Genomic DNA, 10,175 nt, shown 5'->3' with positions numbered 1-10,175 from the left:
TACATTCATACATGAGCAAAAGTCATAATTCCCCAGAAGTCACCCGACCACCTACCAACATTAGACAGTGCCATAGATGGCCGTGCAGGCCCTGCTGGCTGTGATAAATGCTTTAGTTTAGAAACATGAATAAGACAAACAACACATCCCTCCTGAAAATATACACCTCACCCCAGTAACCCCACCCTCCGCCCCAGCTACCCACACACACACCACTCCCTACATCATTAAAACCGGCTACGGTTACACTTTTGTGATTTTGATGAGATTTTAGAGACCCGATCGCAGAGATCGGATTTGAAGGATTTTATGATATCACGTTGCCGCATGCACTCAAAATGTCTGCCCCGCGTCGCGTCTCCTGTGGCCGCTTTCACTTTAACACGGTGTCTGTGTTATTTTTGCTTCCCTCTCTGTGTCTTTGCGTTGCTTAAATGCACATTGTGGCTGGACTTTGTCCATACTATATAGAATTCCAATCCCAATGCAAGCCTGACCACTTCCAAATCTGGTTTTGACGAGCTGAAAGTAATGTGAGCAAAATCCAATTCTCGTGCTCGCAGCCCTGTCACTTAATGCGTCCCGATATGATCAGATGATAAGAATGATCAGATGATAAAAATGATCGGATGATAAAAGTTGCATTGAAATGACAAGTGCAACCGTAGCCACAGCTAGATCTACCCCATCTGAGGGCGAAAGCCGATAGTCAATTCCAATGATCCCCCAACTCCCCCCACCTCACCCCACCCCCAACCCCCTTAAATGAGTGCAAAAAGATTTCCTCTGTGTTTTCCAGCTAAGAGGTGGGTGCAACACATCCGCTCAACCCAGGCTTGAAGGGATCACAGATCCGGGACAGCTCCCCAGACAGCTCTAGGCCAGGGATGCAACCCTCTCAGGGCGAGCCAATAGGATGGGGTGTCTGTGGCATGGGCCATGGAAAGGGCTGGCGCTGGCAGTGGTTGGTGGTAATACAGAGGTGGAGGGGGGGGTAGGGGTTAGGGGGTAGGGGATGGAGACTGAGGGGCTTCCCTGAGGGGTGATGGATTTGCAGGGACAGCCAGTCCAGCCAAGCGCAGCCCAGCCTCGCCCAGTCCAGCAGCCTCGGGTGGGAGCACCAGGGGGAAACAGGGAGTGGGGGTCACAGCCAAGAGAGGAGTCCCAGTAGCAGTGAAGCCAGGGCAGGTAACAGAGCCAGAGACCCTGTCCTCCAGCATGGACCTCCACCAGTCAGGAAGGGCTCTGGAGAGTCATATCCTGATCCATCTGAAACAAATGAAAGAGAGAGAGAGAAAGGAAAAAAAACAAAAACAAACAACAAAACATTGGAACTGTGAGAGAGACACATAAGACAACAAAGACATGACAATATGAAACAGAGTGACTGAACGACTGTTTTGGATGAAGACAAGAGTAAGACAATTGGAACAGTTGTTGGGGTAGGACAAACACAGACTTGGAAAGTGACTGACAAAACATAAAACTCTCTTCCTCTTCTCCTTCCTCTTCCTCCTCTGCGGCAGCATCAGCCACGGAGGGGTAGAGAGAAAACGACAGAAGGGGAAGTAAGGAGGAAAGAGTGAAGGAGGAAGAGGGAGGAGTGGAGATGACAGCAACGGAGCTCTGCGGGGGGTTTAACCAACCTAATTACAGTTTAATCACAGAGACTTGGAATCTGGAGCAGCTGATACACACACATACGCACACACACATCCAAGCACGTGCAGTGGCTCAGAGCTCATTGCCGAAAACAACATTTCACAGATGAGATGAAAGTTTTCAATGCCAGATTGGATTATTCAAACACTGGCGCCAAAGAGCAGAATCAAAGAGTAGAGCTAAAGTAATGACACAATAAAACAATGGATGAATGTTGTTTCAGTAATTATGCAGGAGGAAGAGAGCATTTCCCCGCCCTCCCTCCACTCTCTGCCGGATATGGCATGTTTTAAGTCCTGGAAAACCATGACGGCTGACTCCGCTCCTTTTTCCAGAGAGCCTCAAAGCCGTGTCATCGCGGCAGTGAGACATATTACTATCCCCAATTTAATTCTGTAGTGATGCCTGCTTGCAGTTTAATACTCAGGAGGCTAAAATCTGCTTTGGGAAACCACTTAAGATAGATTTCAAGATAAATTATCTGTGTGTGTGTGTGTGTGTGTGTGTGTGTGTGTGTGTGTGTGTGTGTGTGTGTGTGTGTGTGTGTGTGTGTGTGTGTGTGTGTGTGTGTGTGTGTGTGGAAGGGGTTTTGAAATAATGTACATACCCAGTGTTGGCTTAACACCGGATATGAAAGTGTTAATCGTATAACACACATTATGTAATAATATTACTTTCATGAGTAACAAAGCAATTATGATGATGAAGTTAAAAAAAATATTACGTTTACAAAATAGTTAATATTATTATGTCAAGGAGCAACACATTACTTTCAGAAACCTTTGTACATTTTATATTCATGCACACTAATAACAATGCCATTTTTAGCTATTAGCTATTTAGACTTTTATTTGATTTAAAAAATATATATGCTTTGCAGCAAGTGTCCTTTTGCACTACAAATGAGGATGTTTTGTGAAATTAATATAACACATAATCTTCCAACATAACTTATTACTTTTAATTCAAACTTTTCTCCAACAGGACACTATCCCGATGCACTTGCATAGGCAGTGCTCCTCCAGTCCTCCTCCTTTTACGACGGGCCGAGCTATTTTCAAAAGAATGTACTGTCTTGCCTGAGTGCACACTGAATGATGAGGAAAAGAGGGAATACCTAGGGTGCGAGTCTAATCATACCTCATCTTTTCACACTGGACTGTGATGGCGGAAGAGGCGTGAATCTCACAGAAAACCGGATTCTTATTACATTACATCTGTCCCTGATAGATGGGTTATTAGCTCTTTAAGACCGGGAACGCATCTGTGCGAATTTTTTAGATTTCTTTGGCTATTCAAAAATAGCAGATATACAAGCTCATAGCGCGGCATGAGCTATGAGCTTGTAGATCTGCTATTTTGGAAAAATCTTGAAAATTCGTGGCAAAATCATTACATATTTTTGAAAGCGAACATTTGTAAAATATTCATTTCCAGGAACCCCCAAAAGCAAAGATCTGGGTTACAAATGTCTGGCAAAAAAAAGAAAAAAAATCAATTTTTTGCACAACTTTTCATGATTTTTCAAAAATAGCAGATCTACAAGCTCATAGCGCGGCACCGAGTGCCGCGCTATGAGCTTGTAGATCTGCTATTTTTGAATAGCCCAAATAAATCTAAAAATGACGCACAGAATGCGTTCCAGGTCTTAATGGGTTAGATTCCTATCTGATTTTGTTATTATAAAATCAGCCCTGACGGAGTACTGGAATAGCATCGCATCATTTTAGATAGAACACTTTCCAAACTATTCTGTTCATTCTGCACAAGGACAGAAGGTCTCTCTCTCACTCCATGTGATGTGATGTGATTTGATGTGAAGTGTGTGTGAGGGCCAGTTGGTGTGTGTGTGTGTGTGTGTGTGTGTGTGTGTGTGTGTGTGTGTGTGTGTGTGTGCGCGTCTGTGTGCCTCCGTCTGTGCTTTTAGGTGAATGTGTGCTTACGGGACCATGGGTGTGAATGTGTCGTGAGCACATGTATGCTTGTGTCTGTGGGTGTGTGTGCATGTGACATTTTCTTTATGTCTGTGTGTGTGTTCCTTTCGCTTGTACGTGAAAGAACAATGTAGTTGTATGTGAGTCTTCGATTACACTTGTAGATGCACACACAGTGTGTGTGTGTGTGTGTGTGTGTGTGTGTGTGTGTGTGTGTGTGTGTGTGTGTGTGTGTGTGTGTGTGTGTGTTGAAGTGTTGCCTGGCTGCCCAGTGAATCAGAGCAGAGAGTGTTGCCAGGGCATTCTATCAGACCTCTCATTCTCCCCTAATGTTACTTTGATAGCCAATCTGGACGGTGCATGTGTGTGTTTAAGTGCGTGTGTGTTTGTCTACGTGCCTGTGTGCATTTGTGTACGTGCGTGCGTGTGTGTGTGTGTGTGTGTGTGTAGTTAGAGCGTGACTTACCTGGAGGTCTGACATACACCTTCAGCTTTAAACATGGCCGCCCCACATGGTTTGGGTGAGGAGATGCTGCAAGGAGAGGAAGCAAGAGATGAGACTGAAGATTCCAGATTAACTGTGAGAGAAAACGATTCGCCCTGCAGATTGCACTGCCCCTCCTCCTGCCCTCCTCCCCTTCCTCTCGTGAAGTAATTGACAACATTTAATAAAAGGTTTCATGGCCTTTGTCCTGCTCGTGGAGGGGCTGTGAAGTTTCTTATCATGTTTCAAACTTCACGGTACAATAAATTGGATTCCTAGCGTTGTTTGAACTTGGGATCAATGGTTCCAACAGAGTTGGAAGTGGAAACAGAGTGGGAGAAGTAATGGTCAACTATCTGACCAAACCGGAACCTGTGCACGCGCATGCTCACACATGTACCAACATGTACATGACACAGACACAAATACACATGCAAGGATGAATACATATGCAATGCACACAGGTATACAGCAAAATCACTAGTGTTCATTTCATTCTGAGAATGGGATTGGAAAATAAGGGACCTTCTCAAACCTGTTGAGATTTGCAATGATGAAGAATTTTGAAAGCAGTACTGAACTCAACAAAGAAAGTGTAATGCAATAAAATAAAATGTATCAAGGCTGCAATTAAACATGGCAGTGACTAAATGCAGCCACTGTATAGCCTCGCTCCAGCTAAAATAATTAAGTCCATCTGCGCTGCAACATTTTCCTAGCTTGGTTAGGAAACGGCTAATGGTACACAGTTTAAATAATTTCTTCTTTGGCTGCCACAGGCTACTTTTAACATATGTCTATGCCAGCTTTCTCTCAAAAGGGAAGAAAAGATTAATGCTAATGAGTAGTCTCACGAGAGTTGCTGGTTATTTACACTGGCCAACCCATCATGGTGGACAAAATGAATTGCAGGACAAGAGTTTAATCACAGTTAAAGGTTTTAATGACTGATTTGCTAAGCAGTGCTTAAAATTAAGTGGTGCAATACAACCCAAATGAAAATAAAACCTAGATAAACAAATCCTTGATTAGCCATAAACTATGCTTAATTTCACTCACACACACACACACACACACACACACACACACACACACACACACACACACACACACACACACACACACACACACACACACACACACACACACACACACACACACACACACACACACACACACACACACACACACACACTCTCTCTCCTAGCAAGTCTATGCAGTCAGAGCCCCCCATGACCTGGGGGTGGGCCGTCATCAAGATCCCAGGAAATAAATGTGACCCTCGCGCTGCCCTCTCCTCCCAGTGCTTCTGCCCTCCTCTCTTCCTTCAATCCCTCTCTCTAGCCCTTCATCTGTCTTCCATATTCTGCTTTCCCCCCGCACACCACCTCTTATGCCCAGATCTGACTCAAATCCACCCGCTGCTCCAATCCCATAACCCCTGCCTGGAGATGATGCAGTGCTTTGGGCCCCCCCTGCTTGATACGATATGGGTACTGAATCTGTCCCCCCACGTCGTGTCTGTTCTGTGTTCCTTTTACATTTACCTCTGCTTCTGTGGCAAATGAATGGAGGACGGTGGTGGGAATGGGCTATCAGCTATATATATATCCCTTACAACAGTGATTCTCAACCTGTGGGCCGGGGACCACTGGTGGGGCGCGAGGGTATCGCAAGTGTGCCCCCAAATAATTGTCAAAATCACTACGATTTGAATGATAATACAACATTAATATAAAAAGAAAATGGAAAAAAGCTGCAACGCTATCGAATGACATTAAATGACATTCTGAAAATGCGTGGGTGGGCCACGAACACTTTTCAAGATTTTCAAGTGGGCCCTGATCCAGAAAAGGTTGAGAACCACTGAACTATATTCCTTACAAAATTAACCACTTAACCACATGAAACCTAGCGTCCCTATTCTGGCATGAACATTTGGCAAAAATAGATGATTTACAAGCTCACAACACATTTACATTGTGAGCTTGTAGATTGTCCATTTCCGCAAAAACAGGAGGGGGCCTTGGTCCGCTCCTTTTTTCCCTTTACACCAAATCTGTTCGCCGGAAATAGCCGATCTACAAGCTCAGCTTGGAGATCTTGGAGATTATTATGAATAGTTGCCCCCAAAACAGGGACTCTAGGGTTCATGTGGTTAAAGGAAAAAAAAAAAAAAAAGTAATTATAACATTGACAGAATGACAGATGGAAGGATTGATGGACGGAAGGACATGTGGACTAATGGGCAGAGAGACAGACAGACAGACAAATAGACAGACAATCAGACAGATAACCTTCCTTTCTCCGGCGTTTCTTTTTCTCCGCGGCCTCTAACACTTTTGTCACCATTAGAAGTCTTATCTGCGTTTCCCAGGACAAACACAATCAAACTCTCCTGGAAACCCATTGAAACCCACTCAACCTCATCAAGATGGCAGCTGGGAGAAGTAAGGGGTGGAGCAGGCCTGTCAACATGTCAAACACATGACGAACACACACGCGCGTGCACGTACGTACCTACCCTTGCACGTACGCACACCCATACAAATACTCACACACACACACACACACACATATACACACACACACACACGCATAATGCACTCAACCGCGCACATGCGTCAAAACACATACACACAAATGGAAACATATAAATCCATGCACTCTGACAGTTACACAGGCCTGAACAAGAATCACAGTCATTGATCAATACAGCTTGACAAACAATCCTTTGAGTATCTTAGGAAGCACATACAACACATATACACACACACACACACTGGAAAAGCTGAGTGTTGAAAAGCGGTCAACGTGCCACATCAATACATGCCTGGAGGTTAGGATATATGGCAGTGGTGCATGCGTGTGTGTGTGTGTGTGTGTGTGTGTGTGTGTGGTGGCAATGGTTGTGTGTGGATGTCAATCACACTGACTGACGGACATGGCCTTTCACAAACTCTCAATTGTTTGACAACTCCACCAATCCTACCCCCAACACACGCACGCACGCACGCACACGCACACACACACACACACACACACACACACACACACACACACACACACACACACACACACACACACACACTCTCCGGAAACACACTCTAACCCCAGGGGTCACCAACACACAATAGTCTCAGCAACCATACAACTCTGGAGGGGCCCTTGTTCATCTCTATGTGTGACTGGTGGAAACGAGTGTGTGTGTGTGTGTGTGTGTGTGTGTGTGTGTGTGTGTGTGTGTGTGTGTGTGTGTGTGTGTGTGTGTGTGTGTGTGTGTGTGTGTGTGTGTGTGTGTGTGCGCGCGCGAGAGCGTCGCGTGTGTGTGTGGGTGTGTTTGATTATGTGTCCATGGACTGGGAAATGTGCAGCAGGAATTGAAGTGTTGGTTATTTTGCTCTGTTCAGCTCCCTGTCTCTTGCCTGCTGTTTCTTTATGTCGTGCAGATCACAGGCCTGGCTCAACTGGAAATGCTTCTCCATGCTTTTGCTTGAGGGTAATTCATTACCAGTCGGTTGTTTGTAAATATTATTTATCCAGTGAAGGCTTGCTGAGCATGCACGCTCTCTTGAAGCATGGCCGTCTTTCACTTTCCACCAGCCATTCATTTACACCTGGGACCTGCCCAGTTCAAGCGCCATGTTTTACTGCTGGCCAATGAGCAGTGGAGCAGTTGGGGGTTAAGTGCCTTTCTCAAGGGCAGACTGATAGCTGTTGACAGATGGGAGAGCATTGCTCATTCCCTTTCCCTGCCAAGACTTTCCCAGCTGGTTCAGGGATTCGAACGGCTGACCCTTTGGTCACAAACCTTTAGGCTACTGCCACCCGCCCACATAGGACAATATTATTAGCACCAGAAAGCTAAGACAATGGCAGTCAAGCGTTTGCAAGTCAATGTTGCATACGCACACTGCAGAACGACAACAGTGGGAAAGAACATGTAAGACATTCACTTGTTTGAAATCCTTCTATTGATTGATTTAATTTATGTTTAATTGACAAAAAGCATATACATGACTATATGTTTGTACATTATCTGTAAAAAGGGTAAAACAAAAAAAAAAACTTTGGAAGCCAATCGGAATGGAATATGATAAATCTGACAGATTTTAAGTCTTGATCACATGACTACCAAGATAATGTGTAACGACTTGCGTGAAGTTTGGACAAAATACGTAGGAGTAATATAAAAAATCTTGCAAATATCTGCCTCATGGCGGCGCTATAACAGGCCGACGTGAAACATTTAGAACAGAGATTCTGCTCTGGCATCCAGAGAGTGTGTCTACAAAGCTCTGCGGCGATCTTTCCCATACATCTATTGAATAGGTGCAAAGTTACTATAAAATGGAGAAAACTCTGTCCATTCTTCCGTCTATCTGTCTGTCTCTCTGTCTACCTGTCATCAGTCCATTTTTCTCCAATTTTTTCTCTGCGGTAGATTGACCAATCGATCTGAAATTGCTCATGGGTATTGCTCATTGTCATATGCAAGGACTGACACAGCTAATTTTCCCAGACAGGGACTGACAAAGATGATCTTTCAATATTTGTTAACTCTGTCACTCAATTAAAGACTCTGTCTGTCCTCATCTGTCTGTTCTAATCCATTTCTCCTCAGTGGGCAATCAATCGGAAATTACACATGGCATTGCCCATTGGCATATGTAGGGACCAAGGAAGCAGATCTTTCACATCAAATTTAAGCTGTTTACGGTATAAATGTTTTTGCCACAGGACTGGTGAAGAGGATTTTTCACGTTTGTCCCAAATTTGAAAACTCTGCCGATTCTCATCCATTTTTGTCCTCAGGAGGTTGGCCAATTGATCTGAAATTGCACATGTCCATTGACCAGACCATTGGCATTTGCAGGGACTGACTAAATTGATTTGGAACTTTTCCCAAATGTAAGCTGTTTACGGTACAAGCATTTTTGCCATGGGCTAATGAAGCTCTAGTCTTGTACATGGTTCCATAGTCTGGATAGACAGTCATGCCATGGTTTTCTTGGTTGTTGGTTGGTTGTTAGGGAGACATCACGACTAATGGTCGGACGGGGACATTTATACAGTTAGCCGTTACAGGTGGCCGTTCTCATAGATTTGTCTCCTCAGTGGGTTGGCTGAAATTGCATACACAGGCAGGGACTGACGAAGCTGATATCTAAAATGTCTCAGATTTAAGCAGATTTTTTTAAAGCATTTTTGTCCCAGGCTATGGGAGTAGTGTAGTCACTGTCATAGTCCAAAGTCTAAATGTAGTTAGGGTGTACGCATCCCAGGGTATGGACTTGTGCCAATAAATGTCTTTTAGTTTTTTTTTGCCTTGGTATCATTCTCCTAGAATTTAATTTAGCATACTTCTGTGATTAACTTATCCAGCACCATCTGAAGTGCCTTGATGTAATAAGTCCCCCCCCCCATCAGGAACCACAAAGTAAATTAAAACTAAGGTCAAATAGAACTTGTGAATAATTTTCTAAGTGTGGTGAAGAATTTCTTTTTTAATTTAAAGCTGTTGAGATCATCAGTCTCGGGGGAAAGGCCTGTCTGTAGTACTAATATATCACTTGTTGAAGTGAGGAGAAACATCAATACGGCTAATATAAAAATGATTACAAACTACGCCTGCCTGGTGACATTTTCACCACTTTGCTGAGCACACCACTTAAAATCTAGACAGAGTTAGAGAGAGATGGATAGAGTAATAAAGAGAACGACAGAAAGAGAATGGGGGAGGGAGAGAGGGAGAGAGAGAGAGAGAGAGATGGAAGGTATATTGGTGTGTGCGAGGGGATGGGCGATTGTGTTTGTGTGCCTTCTCAATCAAGTTTTCTTGATTGCATATTTAAATATTGTTTGCACCTGCATATTGAGCAGGGGCGGACACACAAACAAAGCAGCACGCAAAGGCACACACACACACACACACACACACACACACACACACACACACACACACTCCCAGATCACAACAACATCCCGCACTTTAAAGAACATACACTGTACCTGTAACATCCTGTAACAAAAAAAACACACAAAAAAAAACAAGAAAACTATAATACAAGGAATTTCCAGATGAAGGCGTCATA

The 10,175-nt window shown here is 44.1% G+C and overlaps 1 protein-coding gene across 1 annotated transcript in view; it reads right to left on the bottom strand.

Moving 5' to 3' along the window:
* Nucleotides 1–857: 857 nt before the first annotated feature.
* efna2a (ephrin-A2a) overlaps nucleotides 858–10,175 on the bottom strand; it is a 91,210-nt gene continuing 81,892 nt past the window's right edge. The window contains exons 3-4 of the mRNA XM_080414470.1: nucleotides 4,063–4,128; nucleotides 858–1,269 (exon numbers count right to left, since the gene is read on the bottom strand). Coding sequence (XP_080270596.1) covers nucleotides 1,145–1,269; nucleotides 4,063–4,128 — 191 coding nt within the window. The 3' untranslated portion in view covers nucleotides 858–1,144. The remainder of the gene's footprint in view (nucleotides 1,270–4,062; nucleotides 4,129–10,175) is intronic.

This window comes from Gymnoscopelus braueri, assembly GCF_963280865.1.
Source record: "Gymnoscopelus braueri genome assembly, chromosome: 19".
Taxonomy (NCBI): domain Eukaryota; kingdom Metazoa; phylum Chordata; class Actinopteri; order Myctophiformes; family Myctophidae; genus Gymnoscopelus; species Gymnoscopelus braueri.
This window is presented reverse-complemented; position numbering and strand designations above follow the sequence as displayed.